This window comes from Chanos chanos, chromosome 15 (genome assembly GCF_902362185.1).
Source record: "Chanos chanos chromosome 15, fChaCha1.1, whole genome shotgun sequence".
NCBI lineage: Eukaryota > Metazoa > Chordata > Actinopteri > Gonorynchiformes > Chanidae > Chanos > Chanos chanos.
The window spans coordinates 14058909-14078922 of NC_044509.1; the positions used below are offsets into that span (position 1 = coordinate 14058909).

Below are 20014 nucleotides of genomic sequence, written 5' to 3' on the forward strand. Positions count from 1 at the left end.
TCTCCCGTCTATCAAACGCAATTTGCTTTTGTTTTGTTTGTTTTGTTTTGGGGTTTTCTTTTTTTTCTTTCTTTCTTTTTTTTTCTGTCAGATCCGCGCACAGTCAAAAACATGAGACGGTCTCTCCCTGTGAAATCTGATGACTTGCATGAAAGCATTATTTCTCCACTGTTGTACCTCCTCACTACATATAAAGAAAAAGACCAGTGCTTTGTTTTCTGGTGATGTGTTAGCCTGATAAATTATATTCGAGTTAGCTTGTGCCCCATGACTGCGATGGTGACCTGTCCAAGGTCTTTCCCCGCCTTTCGCCCAATGAGCTTCGGGATAGGCTCCAGCAACCCCCAGCGACCCTAATAAGGATAAGCAGCTGAGAAAATGAATGAACACGTTCTATGAATTTTTTCCCTTTATTACTGTCAATATGTAAAGACAGGGAGGGAGGGAGAAAGAAAAAGGGTCATAAATGTCAATTGTTAAACTGTTAAAACCAACAAAATAACAAATTGAATTAAATCTGTTGAATTAAATTTGATCAGGGGGACGGGGGAATGAACTGAATAAATGAATGAACGATCGTAAAACCGGACTGGCTCCTTTGGTCCTGAAACCTCCATCCTGTGAGACCAAGGCATATCCTCCACGGGAAACATGGGTGACTGCTCCTCTCGTAGATTCCAGGGTCGCTCCTCACATGGACAAGGACCCTGATCTTCTGATGTGGCCAACCTCTCGGGTTTCCACAGGGATCTTGAAAGGCAGTCCACACAAAGGAGGCAGTGTGCACCATAAAGGGTAGAGGGTTGGGTTTCCCCCCAGTCTGCTGTCGCGGCGGTTAACGTTATCTTTCCACCCCGACAGAGCTTCTCAATGGATCCTTGATGTGTTAGGGGAAAAGGGGTCTCTCCTCCAGAGATGAGGTTGACTTTATTGTCTTAGATCTTTTTCCTGAGCACTCAATGGTCAATCCCCCTGATAAACGCTGAAGCAAGTAATCCATGAAGACCTAAATACTTTCTGTCCCAAGTGGCTCCAACTGGCTCTTTTTTAAGCGGGAGGGATGTAGGCCAATATTTATCCTTCATTTCAGTTTGAAATAAGCACATTTGTTCTCTTAATGCTTTTATATATAAGAAATTGAAAAATCTGTGTTCATTGCCCTCAAATAAACGAAGAAAAATGTTATGTTGTTCAAAATTCATCTTTGAATGTAGCGGCAGTTTTGGAGATTGCCACATGACTATTCTCTTGATAATCCGAAGCAGTCAATGTAAATCTGAAGTCGGAATGGCACCCTGCACACAACTTGAAATGATACAGCTGTCCAAGACAGCGATGCCTAGAGCTTCCTCTTACAGTTCCTGTCTGACCCCCTGTGCCTTTTTCGTTTTTCAGGAAATGAGATAAAAGGAGGCTGAAAAAAAAAAAGGCAAAATGAATCTTCAGTCAACGTGCATCCGTTTTCTTTCCCCTCCGACCACCGAAGAGGAAAGACGGCGAACAGGGGAGGAGTGTACAGAATCAGCGTTTTGCGCCTCACTGAACGTGAATCATGAACTTTTTAATATTATTGTTATTGTTATTTATGACTGTGTTTGGGGGCATTTTACATCCCATACTCACATGTAAATAGTCGTCTCCTCAAGGTTTTTATTACATGGGTTCCGGATGCAGGGAAAGTAAAAAAAAAAAAAAGTATATTGTATTTATAAGAACAAAGGAAAAAAAAAAAAAGAGAACACATGTTAAAGGGTCAAATATTACAAAGTTAATGTCTGAATGTGCCAAGCCTTTTTTGTAGAGATGTATACCTTTTGAAAGCATAAAGTAATATTGCACTCTTTGTTGTGTTGGAAGACAACAAAAAATATGAAGCACAATGTGTGTTGTTAACCAGCCAGTCAGACAGCCTGTCTCTTAGACCTCTTCTGAGGATGCTTTTGCCTGTCTCCCCCCCTGTCTGTGGATCTCTGCTCTTATGATCTGATGGGAATGTGTTTTTTTTTTTTTACCACTATAAACAGAACAAGTTTGTCATTTGACAGCCATTGTGAAAGATTGTACCCATTTTTTTGAGAGAGAGAGAGACAGAGAGAGAGAGAGCGAGAAAGTGTGTGTTTCCAGAGACAGTGTGTTGAAAAAAGAAAAGACAAGAAAAGAAAATTGTGTTCTGTTCCAAAAAAAACCAAAATCTATAAGTTCTGTTGACTAACTTTTTTTGTAGTCTTTGTTGTTTTGTAAAGATACAATAAAAAAAATACATTTGTTGAGCTCTAAACTTAAGCTCTCAGAGTGATTTCTTTGGCCGCTGTTTTGAATTCAGGTCACTCATCTCTCTTTCTCCAAGCCCATTGAAGGAGAACATATTGCAGTGAGGCTGTAATGAAGAAAATTAATTACAGAACGCAAGGTCATAGGCATTCTTTTATAATACGTGTGCAATTTGGATGCTGCTGCACCATTCTAAGATGACAAGTAAAAACGAAACAAAAAAAAAAAAAACAACTATGTGGCATCTTTGATGCTTGCAACAGCCTCTAGCACATTCCACCTGGTTGAGCATGCACTGAGGAGCATGAAATTGCCTTGGTGAGGGCGTCTCTGGAAGCAGTGAGAGGTGAAAGAACTGTCTCTTGCTCCCTCAATCCCAAATGAGACGTGGTACCAAGAGGAGAGGTGGTCTTGCTCCTTCGAGAGATTGACGCGTCGTTATGGTCTGGGAGTGGACTGCTCATCACAAACAAAACAAAAAAAAAACTTTCACTTTCCCAAACTTCCATTTCAAATGTCCCTCAAAACGGAAACACGCGTGATTGGGTGTACGGTGCAACTGTCAGCTTAGGCGACTTTTTCGATACGATCTCTAATCAACGTTCTGCCGTCTGGGGTCTCGCTGACGCGTTTTGCTGATGGGACTCTGGGCCCTGACCTTTACAGGCATCCGAAATACTCCCCTCAAACTCCCCTCCCCTCCGCTCCTCACACTTAGACTCTCTTCCTTTTTTTTTTTTCTTTCTTTTTTTTTTGTGGCCCCTCTCTCCATAAATCACGGACTCATTCATTAGGGCAGTGTCAGGGCAGACACGCCCATTAGGGCCAGAGGGGGAACTGAGTGTAGTCCAAATACCATTCTCCAATTTCCATGTTAATTACTTAGACCAGGAGATGGATGCTTTTGACTTTATTGTTCACTTAATGCATTCAAAGTGCGTACAACTGCGGCATTAAAACGAGAGGACATTGTTCAGACAACCTACTAAAATACAAGCGATGACATTTTTCCTCGGAAACAGCATGATAACAACAAGCCGCTTTCGAGATGATGAGGCTTGATGGAATGAGTCATTGTGGTAGAGAAAACAAGAAAAGAAAAGAAAGAAAAAGAAGGTTAGAACATAGCATAAAGCTATGTTGGCTGCAAAAAAACCAGCGTGAGGTTGGTTCCATCTTACAGGGGGGATAAGAGAAAACGAGATTCCCTGGTCTGGCTGGGAAACAGAAGGATTCACTCCTTGGTCTAATCTCACCCCGTCCAGATGTGGGTCATCACAGGCCAGCAGAAGGCTGCTTTCCTCTGGGCTTTGTCCAAACCACCTTTTTCTCTCGTGACTTGCTAACAGTTCTGTTCTGCTGACCAGTCCTACGGACCCACCGGAAAGAAGTCCTAACCGCAGCTTTGTGCACTTAAAAAAAAAAAAGGGGGCTGATGCAATTTGTCCTACTGGCAATGAAGTAGCAGCATCCAAATTGATAGCTGAGTCAAAGCACTGCCCAGGTGTTGGACATTAATAGCATTTAATGAGACCATTTGTACCTCATACATATTTGCATGAGATTATAAAGTGGTGCTAGCCACTGTGCCTGAAATAATTGGTACAGATTGGCTAAGATTAGACATGGACAGATTGGAAATAAAGCAATGGTATGGAATTCATGATAAATCATAGAGTTAATAACACAATTTATCATGGTGTGAGTATGATGTGTATATGCAAATGATAGCTGATTCAGTCATAACAGTTTCAATACAATCCCATACATAATGTCCTGAATTGTATAGAATATCTATGCAAATATATTTTCTCTCTTATTTACTGTCAGAAAAAGGCTCAAAAATACAGTAACAAGCCAAGTGTCTCGAACAAAAAGCAAAGCTTCCAACTTAATCACTGCTACAAAAGAAATCGCAAGATCAGTCTGTGACTGCTTCGTTCTTCTCATACCGCGAAAATCCCTGAGGACAAAATGACAGTTCGCTCATGAAAAATGAATGGAAGCAAAAGGAAAACACCAGAGTGATAAAGGAAAAGAAGTTAGTACATTCTCCTCTCTGCTGTGTAAAGACACACTCAGAGATATGGGTCACTGGATTACTGGCAGGCTATAAAAAGCTGGCTTTTTTGGCCGAGGCCTAAAACACTGCCACGGATCCTGAAAGTCTGTGCGTGTGTGTGTATGTTTGTGTGTGTGTGTGTGTGGAAGGGGACAGGGTGGTGGCCTTTTGTGCCAAGCATATGGCCATGGCAAATGCAGGAGATGAAGGATAATCCCTGAGCATTTGTGGCACATGTCATGCGGGTGGCTACTGTTTTGTAATGTGATTTCTGTTTGTTTGTGACCAGGATTAACATTTCCCATGCAATGTACGTGAGTAAGCCAAACACCAAGTGATTTGAGCGGCAGAGAGAATGCGGGACGTTATCAGCTTCTGATTAACTCAGATTTGCTACTTCATAAGAGATTTATTTATATTGAAAAAGCCATAAGAAAGAGCAAAGGGTTAATTCATTTTAGAACAATGCAGTAGTGCACCATTAAAACAGTTAATATACTAGTGATGAATAGTCCTACAAAAGGGTCTTACAGACATCTATTGTTATTAAAAAAAAATTAGCAATGAATATGTACCTCTAAATTTACATTTTCGTTCACTTTCACAGGAAATCTAGATTTAGTGTAAAAACATCGCTTTAACATCTTTCATTTTCATGTAAAGGCATGATTGACAAAGACAGGAAATCAATTACGAATCAAATACAACTAATACATCAATTCTAACGGCTCAGAGCCATGTAAAAGAATAGAAACACATCCCAAAGACACAAAATAATTTTTAAAAACAATATTTTCTGGGCACGGTAAATGAACTTTTGTAAAATAAAAAGTCTGAAGAACATTAAATAAAACTGTCATATTTACACACATCTGTCATATTTGTCATAAGACATACGTATCAAAAGCATATGACCGGGATTTCCAATCTAAAACTTTTTTTTATTGCAGTGTGGTGCAACCACTTCTTCTCAAATGAAAATCTCAAAATATTATGCAGAAGATTCCATAGTTATATTAAAAAAAAAAGTCTGTTATAGCAGTAACAAATATTTTTGCAGCCTAATGTGTGGGTCAAGACCCTTAAGGACCAAGAACCTAAGAGGACACTGAAGAGGGGCTGCCCTGAGGTATTATGGGAAATGTAGTTCAGCGCTGAGGCTATCTCTAGGGTTTGCAAAGCGGACAAGGAACGACGGGAGTAGCGTTCATCGCTGAGAGGGCTTTTTGTGGAGGCCCTGTCTGGTGTCTGAGAGATAACCCCAACCGTCAGGGGTGGAGAGTCGTCCCGCTGCTCCTCTGGCCTCTCTGGAGGCTCGGTACTGGGCCTCCATCTCCTCCACCCACGCTGTGCTCCAGTCCCAAACGGGCAGCGGCTCCGCCTCCCCAAAACAATCCCGTGGGGGGAACAGCGCACTCAGCGGGGACGCGGGGGGAGAGAAGTCTGCATGCACATCCACAAAAACAACACGCTCAGCACGAGTTATTTCTCAACATGACTTACGCGCAGCATTAGGAACGAAAATGATATATAGGATCATACGACGGCAATCACGTATTGGTACGTTCATTAAAATGCATTTGAGAACTCTTATAATGTTTTAAATAAATGACAATTTATCATACTGCATCTTGTACTGCATCACTCATCACCATCCCATTAATATAATGCACTGTGCCCGAAGCTGTTTCATTTGTTGCCTGCACTCACAGGGAGAAAAAAAAAACAAAAACTCTGCAATTCTGTAAATGGCAAAGGAGAGCAGAGGCTCCCTTTGAGAAGAGTTGATTGATCTGGTGACGCTTTTAAAACAATGGTACGGCAGCCGGTACAATTTGCCTGAGAGGTTCTCTTAATCCTTTTGTTCCTACGCCCCTCTTTTCACTCCCATTAATTCCAACTGTTCTTTCAGGAGGTAAATAAAGAGTGACAGACTTTGATCTCTGCTATAGGTGAAGCAAAGAGCAGAGACGAAAATATTCAAATTTCATTCAAAACATGAATTCTCTGCAACCACTCTCCACTGTTATACTCCGATAATTGACGCACCTGTACTGTACTTTCCAGGCTAATTATAAATATTAATTACTTGTATGACTGTGACATTCTGTAAATCAGCAACAAAGGAGAAAGTAGCAGTAATAAAGGTAATAATTACCAGTGCTTGACATTTTAGGAGGGAAATGGAAAGGCTAAAGTATAGAAAATATCTCTCAAACGTTTTACAATGCTGGTTGAAGGTTGGGTCATTTCTGAGGCTTTTACACAGAAGACCAAACATTTTTTTTAACCTGAAGCTGCCATCTAGTGGCAGCAAACAGCATGTGTAGCATCATGTCATGGCCACCACAGGGAGTAATAACTGAAGAATCTCTTGGTACATCCAGCCAAAGCAATGAGGAAAATGTTTGATTGGGCGGCTAATGGCTAATGAAATAGATTAGGTCATGTATGAATCAATGAATCAAACACAGATTCATGACTACTGGATCCTTCACTCCTACCTTACACACTTTTACAGACCCTGTAATGAGACAACTTACATGGTACGAACATTTTCTTTTCCATTACTTCTATGATTCATAAAATACACTTCTTTTTATAATGTGAGTGTTCTTACTTAAACTTAAACTGTGTGGTCTTAGGAAAAAAATCAGGTTTCAGCTGGCATGCTATTACATCTCTGACATTAAGATATTTTATTATGAGCTTCTTGTGCGTGCACGACTTCTGGATCGATTGTAAGCTACTCGTAGTACATGCCTTTTGGTGGTTTGATAATAAGTTACTTCTAATACGTGACATTTGGTAGCTTGATGTGAATGAAGGAGAGTGTTTTCAAATTATTTTAGGCCTTGCCTGATAAAGTAGTTCCGCTCATGGACTCTGCCGTCATGGCGAGCACACGGGCAAAGTTTGCGTCGTTCATAAACGAGCCGTCGGAGGAGCTGATGATGCTGGTGCGTGCGCTCGGCATGTTGCCCTCAGAAACCGAGCCCCAAGCGTTCCACATCGATCCCTCCCATTCGCTGAAACAGGAGGAGGGTGTGCTCCTCAGGGTAGCCCTCCTACCACCCATTGGCTGTGAGTCCTGCTCGTCATTAACGTCCTCCGCCTCCGTTGGCCCGCAGATGTAGCCAAACGTGGGCGTTGGAGAAAACGGACGTGCTCTTGAGGGTGGATTCTCAGACAGGGCACTGAAAGAGAAACAGCCTGGTTGAAAAAACCTCCAAAATGCAGTCATGTTTATCATTTCGTTCTACAGCATAAAATTTACATACATTCACATTCCCTCGGGCAAAATTTTATGCCAGAACCCTAAGGGTATGCAACTGATTTATGTACGATTGACTGAGTTGGCTTGTCATTGATTACAATGAAGGGAGTAAACATAAAAAAAAAAAAAGAGCGGTTCGGATTCTACTTTGTCCGTACCTGCGTCTCTCTGCCTTGGGACTAAGCTCCAAATAGGGGTACATGGCCTGAGTGCTAAGGGTGGTGTCCTGGTAGTCATCAGTGGACAGGCAGAAGGAGGCCGTGGATAAGTGACTGTAAGAAGGGCTGGGCTGAGACGGATAGACTGCGATGCCATTGGCTCCTTGGAGAGCAGATGAAGTGCTGATGGAGGGCAGAGAGCCTATGTCCACCGTCAGCTTAGTGGACCTGCTGGATCTGAAAAAAAAAAACAACATAAACCTCATTTACTCTTCCACAGAAAAGGACCACGAGAGAAAAGCTATTACTACAGGTAGATCTGTGGGGGGTCGTGCTATGTATTTCTGTTCTAGGTAAGGAGCAACACACCTCGTTTAGCTAATCAACTATTTATCATGGTCCTGATTTGTTGAATCAGGTGAATAAGCAGGCCCTGAGGGTCCACCCAGGGACCTAAGCAAAACATGTTTCTTTATCCATTCCAATATCCTTAGCTTATTTTTCTTCTTCTGACCGCTCAGCGCCTGTTTCTCGCAATAGAAGACAAATACCGGGCTTCCTGGAACCACTCACTGACAGCACTTTAACTAAAAACATTTGAACTTCCAGCCTTTTTCACTCTAAATGAGTAGACTGGGCTTTTCCCCAACCGCTCTCCTCTCCACTAAATCGAGCCAGCAGAGTAAATTGTTTCCTGTCTTGCAGAACTGAGGAAAATAGTAACCGTCTATCCCTGAAAACAGGGCCTATTGGCACAGATATTCCCACACCACATCTCGGTATTTTCCAACTCTCTTCAGCTGTATATTGCCAACCAGGCCTCTGATATGTCAGTTACACTGAATAATAATCATCCAAGTAAGAGCTTCAGTGAGGTGTGACTGAGGTGTTGCCCTGTGTACTGTAATTGGAGGGCGAGAAGTGGCATCGAGTGACACGGAGAGCCAGGAAGGCTAAAACAATGGGTGTTCGGGGAGGTGGGGAGAGACGTCGACGGCTATCTTTATTCACCCTTCCTCTGAGCTCAAGCTGTGAGTGTCGTCCACCGGGAGAGGGGGAGGGGTGGGCAGCATGTCCACAAGATGCAGCGAAGCGGAGTAGTGAAGTATCCGCGGTGAACCCAGGGGCTTCCTGCGCTCTGGATTCCCATCTGTCGTAAGACAAAGCGACAAAGTGGTCCTCTTACTTCGTCACCAACAAACGTTTTGTCCCCACCACACGTCGGCGCGTGTGACGCGAAACAAACCACGTCGCGTAAATAAAAGCTGTACACAGACCTTAAAAACGTCAAAAGAAAACACACACAATATATCCAGAGTTTGATAACCGACATTAAGAGCACAATAGCATGGAGGAAAGAATAAAGTGAAGGTGATGGTAATGAAGCAGTGCAGAGTTTTCCGGAATGTTAAAACGATGGTAATTGAACATTACCTGGGTGGTGCTGACTCAGTCTCTGTCTGTGACTGCTGGGGGGGCTCCGCAGTGCCAGGGCCTGCTGTCGAATGGGCACCAAAGGGGCACTGTTGACCGCATGCAGTTCTGCAGAAAGAATGGAGATGGGATTCAAAAAAAGAAAAAAAAAAAAGAAAAAAGGCAAGATGACTAAGTCAACAGTATTAAAAATAAAACATACTAAATAATAACAAAAGAAAAACAGTTCTTTTTTCCCCCCCTACCTCTCTTGCAGTTTTTCTCCCAGGATTCTTTGAGGACTCCCATATTGGGCTGGGCAGGGAGAGCTCGTTTCCATGGCAGCGCCTGGGCTTCTCGGACCGGCGCGTTTTTGAAGACGGGTTGCGTGATAAGGACGGTCTCAGGGTTCTGCTGAGGGCTGCAGCGGGGCATCCTGGGACGTCGGGCGGGGCTATTGAACGTCTTCAGACCGTTTCCCGTGAGGTCCACGTAGAAAGTTCCATACATGCCACAGCTGTCCGGCACGATGGGGACGGCCGACTCCAGAGGGCTCGTCTCCTTCTTTGCTGATATGGGAAGAGCTGTCAACAGAGCGGGGGAGTGAGACACTGATTTGCATAACGTCCTCACATTGCCAACTCTGATTAGTAGTAAACATTGTTGATGTGTCAGGGGAGAAAGGACTGAAGGGAGCTGACTCACTGCTTTTCCTGAAGCCTGGGTTCTCCTGGCTTTTAGCCCACAGTCCCTGGTACTGTTCACTACAGAAATCGGGCCTCCAAGCCCCCGATATCCAGGGTGAATCAGGGGCCGCCATCCTTCCAGACATATCAAAAGTTACATGTGATTCATTTTAAGAAAAAAAAACAAAACAACTGTACCTTATTATGACGGTTCAGGACTAAGGTTACAGTTAAAAGCACTAACACTGTGCTGCACTAAATGACTGACCCTACCTTTTATAGCAGTAACTTTTCTTCAGAGGTTAAGAGTCAAGAGTCTTGTAAAATGAAACAATTTAGGCATGTTTTCGGATGTAGATTGTCACTGAACTTACCTATGCTTGATAATAAGGTCTTCGCTTGGAAGTCTGTACAACCCTATACAGAAAATAAGGACAGAGACTTTGAGGAACACACAGAATTCAAAATTACAGTAAAACTGATCATACATCTGCTTGGATATAGGTATAAGAGCTTTGAAGGTAGAAAAACCATCCCTAGCTTCATTCCTGACCTGCAGTTTTGTGAGATTGGTTAAGATTGGCAGGTCTACCATGGCGACGATACAGGCAAACTGCAGTTGCCATGAGGATGCACCAGAGGAGTGCTCCCACACTGCCAATGAACACTGGGTCCCTCAGCACTTCCAGAACATTCCCCATACTCCCCATAGCTCTCTGGTGAGGAGGCCCAGTTTGTTTTGGTTCTACAGAAAGACAGGAAGAAAGACAGAGAGAGAGAGAGAGAGAGAGAGAGAGAGAGAGAGAGAGAGAGAGAGAGAGAGAGAGAGAGAGGTACATCCCATTTATTTCTATTCAACACCACTGCTTGGATAAGTACATTCATAGCCACATCCTCATTCTCATTCTTCACTGCTAAGTAAGGCACACAGAGAGACAGTGCATGATATTAAATAATCTCAGTTAAAAGTAACTAACCAATAAACAGCCTGTATGGTTCACTCAGCATGCCCACTCCAGCCCCGTTGACTGCTGCTAGCCTGAGCCAGTACTGTTTGCCTGGGTAAAGCCTACCAATCTCCAGGGTGTGAGTGCCACTGTCTACTGTCCAGTTTAGAAACTGCTGCTCCTCTGACTCTAAACACCACACCTGACAAAAAAAAGATCAAAACGTCGAGCAAGATACCAACACTTCGTGATTAATACAAAAAACAAAAATGTGCATTAGATGTGCGTTTTTCAACCGAGACCTCAACGCTCCCCTGCCCTGTACGTCTGTGTTTTTCGCACACTTGTTACAACTGATCATCAAATTATCAGGCTTTGGATCACATGGGCTAAGTCAGCCAGTGCAGAGCTGGGAGTATGCACAGGGCAGGGAGGCAGTAAGGACTAGGTTTAGAAATTCTGCCCTAGGCAACGACATCTGCTCACGGCTGACTTCTTCACTTCAGTGAGCGTTACCTGGTAGCCCTGAATAATCCCATTGTGTGCATCGTGGGGTGGAGGTTCCCAGCTCAAATACACCGTGTCATTCCGGTCAGTGGGCATCGTTATGGAGATGCCTGAAGGTGAGGCACTAGGGACTGAAGAAATGTCAACTGGTCACTCACACAGCTTAAATTAGAACATTTCTTTTTTAGAACAGATATTTTATTTTTCTGATACCGGTGCATTGTTAGCGCATTCTGAATTCTCACCTATCTCTGGAATGCGTAGATGTCTGGTATTGCTCTCTCGACCGTAGAGGCCACTGCCGTAAGGGCGGACTTTGAACTCGTACTTATAGCCTCTTTTCAAGGGGCCAATGCGAGATTGGAAGCTGGGCAGAGACACCTTCTTAGCTGCCCAGTCTGAACTGGCTGGCAGCAGAGAGCGGTACAGAACCTCAAATCCTTCCAGGTAATGCGGCTGAGCCAGAGAAGACTGCAGCTGAACGTGCACAAAAACAAAAAAAAAAAAAAAAAGGCTTTCAAAAAACTCTCTTCAGGCCATTTTGAGCCAAAAAAAACCCCAAAACAAACATCATAAATGAACACATTTGAATCTTAACACAATATGACAATCGTAGCTTATAGACCGAAGCTCATATGTGATCTGCAGTCACAAATGAAATATTTGTTACCTTCCACACCACCTGGGAGATGTTGGAGGGCGTACTCAGGAAAGTAACATTCTCCAAACTCACACGCAGAGCTGAAAGCTCCTTGTGCAGGTCTCTCTGTCTTGTGCTGGCAGCATCTGTAACAATAATATGACACGTTCTACCACAGATCTGCTAGACGCGCAAATGATGCCCACGTGCGTGCTCGATCGACCTGCATTATTGTGATTTGTGCTGATCTGTGATCTGTTTGTTACTCTTACCTTCCACAATAAGCTGAGCGTCAGCTGTTGCCACGCCCACTTCATTGACTGCGGTGCAGATGTACCTTCCCACGTCCTGGGCTGTCACATAATGGATCTGCAGACTCTGATCTGGATTAATCAGATACCTGATGAAATACGGCATGAAATACGAAATGTTTATCTCCCACTTTTCACTTATTTCCATCATGTTTGATAGTTAATTACTTATTTATTACTACACTGACTTAAGTTAACTACTACTTGAATATGACTGTAAACGGATAGTGATGTATGACAGAATGGTGATTCTAGGGTATTTGACTCGGACCTTCCATTGGGCAGAGAGCCTTTCTCTCGACTCCATTCTATAGCAGGCATGGGGTCTCCTTCGGCCTCACAGAAGAACTGGACAGACTCCCCCAGCTTCACAAATGCGTCCTCAGGCTCACGCAGCAACGTCGGTTTGGCTGCGGGAGATTTAGGGGAGGTTTAAGACTCACTTTTCCAGTTTGATAGATGCGAATGCAGAGAGATAGTTCTTACCCAATACTGACAGTCTAGCCGCCCTGCTCTCTCGTACGCCGACTGTGTTGGAAGCCACGCAAGTGTACATCCCGGAGTCGTTTTTCCACGCTGGAGCAATGATCAGCTTGCCGTTGAGTTCCTACACATTAAGAATGAGTCAGGAATAGGAGAAAGCCCAATTCTTCTGCATATGCAATTATACAACATATGTTTAATTTTGAAAAACATTTTTATTAGGTTCATTAGATCATGAAAGTGTGGGGGGATTATGGAGTAGGAATATAGTGTAGTAATATCTCCTAAAACCATTAACTATATCCATGTTTTTACTGAAGCAGTGAGCAGTCATGATAACTGTGCAGCCTCTGTGACCTTAAGGACGTTATAAAAACTTTAACCAATACGAAGAATGGTCAAATTGGCCTAATATTGACCACATTTATCCACTGATGTAAGTGTGTGCTGCCAGTCTGTCTTTGGTTTTACAGTGCCCTCTAGAGGCAATGCCTTGGAGAAGACCAATCATGTCAGTTCTTAGAAAAAGACCAAAAAAAAAAAGTACTGCTACTTCATGCCTGCTTTATTCTTCAATGGATATTTAACATTTTCATTTGAAAAAAAAAAAAAAAAAAAAAAACCCACTATAAGGCCCATTGCCCTGAATTGGCATATTCCAGTGACGGTGTTAGTTAGTATGTTTATGGGGTCACTCACTGTGAAGTGTTCATCTGTGTTGTTGATGAGAATTCCGTCTTTTCTCCAGGTGACATTGGGTTCAGGATGACCCACAGGAGGGCTGCAGTTCATAACTGCCACCTCGCCCACAGCCACCTCCACGTTACTGGGCTGAACACGGAACTCCTCACGCAAAACTGCGGGTGAGAACAACACGATTTGATTCTGTAACGGCAATCTGCAAACTCAAAATACTGTCTATTGTCTAAACTATTTATTAAGCCTATGTGTTCTCAGAGGGTTAAAAGTTTGAACAAACAGGAAATCACCCACTTTACATTTTCTTTTCTTTTTTTTTTTTTCCAGATGGTTCTCAGCAGCTTAAAGGACTGTCCACTGCCCTGCAGAGACCTGTGTTAATTAATCACTCATTATTGCCTCGGCAGCTCAATAAGGCCTAATTACCGCCACAAGCTCTGGAATTCACTGAGAAGTGGGCTTGAGAGATTTGTGTTTGGGCTGCAAACACAGTGCGTTTTCAGGGCTCAATTAGCAGAGTGTTTGTTGGGGGGAGGAGACCAAATATTGACACTAGATTCCCAGCAATCGAACTCTGACTATGACCTCAATTCCTCTCACAGAAACGTACGCCTCTTTCATATTTATTTAAAAAAAAAAATACTGTCACTTAATGGCCCATTTCTGTCTTGAGAGCAATAAAACGGTTTGTGTTTTGAACACCAGACAATAACAAAAACCTATCCAAGATTTTTAATAACGCTTCTTCTTCCCATAGGATTCATCTTACCTGCGATGTGAAGGGAAGCATTTCGGCTGATGGCTTTGCCAACACTGTTTTGAGCAACGCAAGCATACACAGCTTCGTGTGACTGACTCTTCCTGCCTGGGACCACGCTGAGGAAGAAGAGGCTTCCCTCAACTAAGACAATGGGCTTAGACTGGCCCTCCATCCTGTCCAGATCCAAAGGCTGTCCGTTACGTAGCCACACTATAGTGGGCTTGGGGTTTCCTTCTGCCCGGCATGAGAAGGTGGCAGGGCTGCCTGCTTTAACGACCACATCGGACGGATGATGGACGATTCGAGGGGCAAGTTCATCCGATCGTGACCTAGAACCTGAAGAACAGGAGCGCCAGAAAGTAAAATCTCAAATTCTTACAGCAGACACACACAGAACTGAAAAGTCAACCCAGTACATGAGTCATGGAATTTTATTTTCACAGCAGGGTTTCCCCTTTGGTTCGCAAGAAATACATCTTTAAAATATGAGATACTGAATATGAGAGGAAGCTAGGCCACGCACGATTCTCATCATATGCATATCAAGTGGCTCAGGAGAGTGATGTGAACATCATTCATTCTCAAACTGCAAAACTCATAACATAAACAATACTTATTCTTAGCTGGCATTGGAATTCTTTTGTTAGCTGTAGCAGGCATACTGGGTGACCAGTCTATGGGCAAGAGTGCTGGACTTCCTGACTTTGGCCAGAAACAATGCCGAGTGTCAGGCTGTTTTTCCCACTGTGTTCGGAACAAAAGCCTCTTCTAAGGGACACAATCAGAGACCAACAGGAAATCCGTCACCTGTGCACGAAGCGCAACCAGTGTTCCTGCTATTATTGAACAAGTGACAATGTTCTCATTGTAGACCAATGCCAAAACATGCCAATCGCACACGCAAAAAGGGGCGCCTTTACGAGACGGAAAAAAAAACAGCCACACACAAACATACACGCGCTCGATCGAATTTTGGAATAAGCCTTTGCGTTCTGTTTATACAGGGCTTTATTACAATGGGAAATGGAAAAAAAAAACTGAAAAGGGAGCACTGCTCTTCGCTGAATCAAATGCACTTTAGCCCTTTATCAATCATGAGATATCGATCTTCTCAATCATGCAGTAAAACCAGCAGAAGCAAACTTGCTAGCAACACTAACAGTGCAGCCAGCGATTAGATAAGACTTTTTGGCCCAGATTTCCAACTATATTAAGTGTCCATTGTCTGAGAGATCAGTATTTCCTGACAAAGAGGAACAGTTTCTGTGACCACGAAGAGTCAAGAAATTCTCAGATTCGGAGGTTCCAATATAGACCGGGGCATATGCAGAGTTAAACAAATGCGATCTACACAAATACATAAATATAAATAAATAAGTACTCCTTAAAAAATACAGGCAAGTACAGAGATTACTCTGAAATCATACTGTTTAAAAATTAGCCCAAATCACTTCTAAAATCACTTAAATTACAGAATCAGGTCACCGGACATAAGTAAGCTTTCCTATTTTTGTGGCCGGCAGTGGGGTATAATGAACCAATTCCCTTGAGAGATTTCAGGCACGAGCAGGTGTTTTACAATACAATTCAGATTAACAAGAAACCTAACACGAATAGTTGTTGTATTAAAATGGTCAAAAAATCCTATTTTGGTCCAGACTTAACCAAGTTTGGAGATTACCAATTTGGAGATTAATGTCTATATTACATGGATGGAGCTCCCTGTACTCTTCCTGATGGTTGACTGTATACAAATAGAAAAATAAATAAATGAGGATGAAAACATTTTAGACTATATCTGTCCTGCAGTCCTAAATCATCACTCACCGATTGCTAATGCAAATTCCAATACAGTCTCAGAACAAAAAGAAGTCCAGCCTTATAAATAAATAAAGTATTAGCTGAATTCAGAGATTAACTTTAAGGACAACTCATTTGTGTACATTATCCAAATCGGTAAAGGAAAACAGAAAATTATAATCATAATAAAGTCACATTGGAAAAAATCTTATTTATTTTAACTCTATGTCGTATCTCACCTTCGACACCTGATACAACTAACGGCCTACATTTGAATAAAAAAAAAAAAAGTATAATTACAGCTCTTACCTTGAGTATTACGAGTAATTCCAACAATTAGACACAGTCTGATGAAAAGGTGTCCTGTCATCATGTACCTCATTAAGTAGATTATTTTAATTGTATTTTAAATTAACATAAAGTTAAACGCATCGTTATCCCTCCGTTCATTTAAATTCATTCCAGAACAGTATGGCTGAAATCGGTTTAGAAACAGTTTGCCAAAGTTTAGTTAGGAACTAATTGCGTATATACATACATTTAAAAATTATATTATGTCTAATTTTATTTTCTGTCCACTACGAAGTTAAACGGTCTCTCCGTAGTGTCTCAAAACATGTTAAAAGAGAGCGCCATCCGGCTTTGGGACACTCCCATGTGACGGGTAAAGTCGGGTGAAGTGAGGTGATGACATGTCAGTTGAATAAACAGTGAAGGTCTGCAGGATTTGGTGTGGAGACCGTACGTTACATCGTAAAAAGAAAAGAAAAGAAAAGAAAAAAGACAAGATACCGAAACATCGCACATAACCGGTTGACTACTGGTTGGCTGTAATGTCTAATAAATGGGAAATACAGTTTGTATTTGTTATTAATTAAAGTAGTATTTTCGGACACTCTCTCTCTCTCTCTCGCTTGATAGTATAATGAATATGACAGTCATGTTCACTTTGCCAAAACAGGAAACCTCAGAACCATATAGAACAATACATGGAAATGCCTTGAGTTCCACTTGCGGTGACACATGCTCTTGAAAATTTCAAAACAGTGGTCACAAATATATTTCATTTACAGAAATGTACACCAGACATTGTTAATGAAAACAAGCATCAACTGACCGGTCAAAAGCACGCTTAAACTTTCTACATACTTTTTGTCTGACATTCACGTTTCTCCTAGTTCATTATATATTTTGGAATGATCAAATAAAGTCCCAGCATAACCTATCTCCCCAGTGTTTCCTAAGTCTTCCCCCCCCACATCTTAACTCAGTAACTGGGTTCTACTCAGCCAGCGTTCACACAAGTGGTCGCCCTCTCCCTCTCTCTTTCTCTCTCTCTGAATATATTTATATTATCATTTGCATGTGCCATGTGTTACATTACACACACACACACACACACACACACAAACACAGAGAAGCCGAGCTGGAAGAAAACACCGGCAGCTAACTGCCCTAAGTCTATGTAAATATGGCTTTTAGAGGGTTGGAGGAGGAAATGCTAAAGAAAAGAGAAGAGGCAAAGGAGCCAAAAGCACTGGTAGTTCATTTTCTTTTAAAAGAACACGTAAATAAAGTGCTGTTTAGTGAACTGACCATTGTGCAAGGGAAAAAGCCTCTGCCCCCATGATGGACACGTATATTGATCCAGGGGACTCAGGGTAGATGGTCTTCACATCAGCCGGCTTTCAGCGGTCAACAAAAGGCACTAAGGAGCCTAGGCTGCAGTCTCCAAACACAGTCCAAGAAATGGCCTGCTTTACTGTTTTCTTGTTTTCAGCCAGACATTGATAAAAGTGGGAGAGGAATGCAATTGAAGGGAGAGCAACTTTGGAGAACGTGAAAAAGGGGTTTTGGAGGGACAGGAGTAAAAAAAGAAAAAATTGTTCACAAATAATGGAAAATCAAATTTGTTGTCACGCATGGCAGTTACCTTGTATTTCTACTTGGACCACTTATGCCTGGAGGTTATATCACGACACCCTGAATCAAAAGAGAGAGTTCCAAGTCTCTCTTTCTGATAGTACTAATCTTATACATTATTCTGTTACTTGAAAAATCTAAAAAAAAACAGAAAAAAAGAAAAAAAAGAAAACATAACAAAGCAACTGCCACAAAGAGCTTTCATCATCCAACACATTCAACATAACACTCTATATCCACTACCAGTTTGTAAGGGAAATCCAACCAACAGCAAAAAAGACTGCCACAGAAATGAATTAAGAGTATATAATAGTGGGAACAAATCAAATATTAATCATGCAATTTGTTAGCTTTACAAAAAAAAGACCCACTTCAAGCTTATATGAAGAGACAGAGATGGTGCTTTGAAAAGAAAACAAACTAATTTTATTTTCTTCGTTAACACTTGTGGCAGTAATCAGAGACCAAAGGGGAATATGTTTAACCAACCATGTAATTACAAAACACCGCAAGTGGTTCTTGTTAAATTAATATTGTAAATTGTCCTTTCAAATTATCTACAAACAAATCTTGACTAATTCAGTGTGAGCGTAGAACAGGGAGTGTAAGCTTCAAACTTCATAATGGCTTGCGAGCTTAAAACTTCATAATAATTTGATACCGCAAACAAACACATTGTAACTTGGTCTCGTTCACACCTGATACAGCTAAGCTGTTTTTCCTCAAGATTGTACAGTTCTACATTTTGTCAATTAGGACATAACTAATCCTGATTAAAAGTTCTGCAGGTGACAGGCCTCTATGGACTATCGGTCATGCTGATTTCATGCATTAGTGCTTGTTCCTGGCAAAAGCCTGACAAAGACATTCAGTTCACGCATAACTATAACATTTTCATTTGTGAAGAAAGGCAATGAACAACCACGCTCACATTATAGCACACCACTGCACGGTGCGCTATTCTCAAATAATGATCTATTCAAGAGAATAAAATCATCCAGATACCAAGCATGTAAATTGATCAGACACATCGAGACACACTCAGACTACTGCATTACTTGTGAAAAACTAAAGATCTGATTTGAGGTGTTATAATATTTTCGTATGAAAATAGTTGTGGAGTGTAGCAGCATTTTGTAGAACATTTTTGGACTGCAAGTGTCAATGAACAAAAAACTGACGAAAAAATAGGTGAAATGTCAATTAGCAAAATCATATCCAAGAAATGATCATACATTTAATCCAAAAATGCTCTATTTTTGGGACCAACAGGCAAAGACCGATATTGGTATGTGGTGGAATTTGAGTCGCAGTACATGGATTATGCATCCGAAGTCCTCTGTATGAATTATTCAGGGAAAGGATTGTGAGACTTACCTTTCCTCCGATGGGCCCTGTCTCTGTGGCGGGGGCGGTGGCGTGCGCCATGCTGGTGAACGGGTCCCCTGCTCTGTCCGTCAGACCGCTCCGCCAGAGCGGCGTCGGGCAGGCAGGTACACTGGCACTGACACTGGCGAGAGGCCTGTGCCCAGGTACACAGCCATGACGCCCAAAGCAGCCACACGGCGAGTTGCATCCTTATCCTCTTACTCCCTGGGGTACTCGCTCACTACTCTTCCTCCCTCACAGCCCCATCCGTACAGCGGGCAGGACACAGCTACCCTCTTCCCTAACTCTTGGACCTCCCTGTGCTAAATTATTTGGAGATTGTTATAAAGAATGTGTTTTTTTTTTCCTTTATATTCAACAATTTCTTTGTGTTCACTTTCCCTCCCTCTCTCTTCTACTTTTTTTTTTTTTTTTACTTCGCTCCTTGCACTCTCTCTCTCTCTCTCTCTCTCTCACTCTCACTCTCCCCTTTATCTAGCCTCTTTTTTCTTTTGGGAAAGAAGTTGGGGGAAACAATGATTGAAAAACAAGTTTCTGGCCCCATGCTGTGAGCGGAGCCCATGGATGGGGACCAAGGGGACTGTCTTCTCCAGCAACATCTGTGTCATTCGTTCTGCACGTCCCAGCAACAGAAAACAAGGCCAGAGCTGGGTGGGGGTTACCATGGGGAGGGGGGGAGGGGGGGGGC

General features: G+C 42.3%; 2 protein-coding genes across 2 annotated transcripts in view; one reads left to right on the plus strand and one right to left on the minus strand.

The window, feature by feature from the left end:
* Positions 1–755, plus strand: part of robo3 (roundabout, axon guidance receptor, homolog 3 (Drosophila)) — a 98599-nt gene extending 97844 nt beyond the window's left edge. Inside the window, exon 28 of the mRNA XM_030792236.1 lies at positions 747–755. Within this exon, the coding sequence (XP_030648096.1) occupies positions 747–755 (9 nt within the window). The remainder of the gene's footprint in view (positions 1–746) is intronic.
* Positions 756–5360: 4605 nt separating this feature from the next.
* On the minus strand, positions 5361–19513 carry robo4 (roundabout, axon guidance receptor, homolog 4 (Drosophila)). The gene is made up of 19 exons (XM_030792809.1): positions 19315–19513; positions 14224–14550; positions 13455–13612; positions 12759–12879; positions 12544–12682; positions 12234–12361; positions 11992–12107; positions 11567–11798; positions 11331–11452; positions 10845–11016; positions 10421–10612; positions 10242–10284; positions 9887–10002; positions 9448–9765; positions 9184–9310; positions 8780–8899; positions 7769–8005; positions 7193–7530; positions 5361–5776 (listed from the first exon to the last, which is right to left on the minus strand). Exons 1-19 carry the CDS (start codon positions 19511–19513, stop codon positions 5541–5543), a joined length of 3441 nt encoding a protein of 1146 aa, XP_030648669.1. The 3' UTR covers positions 5361–5540.
* Between the last annotated feature and the right edge of the window lie 501 nt (positions 19514–20014).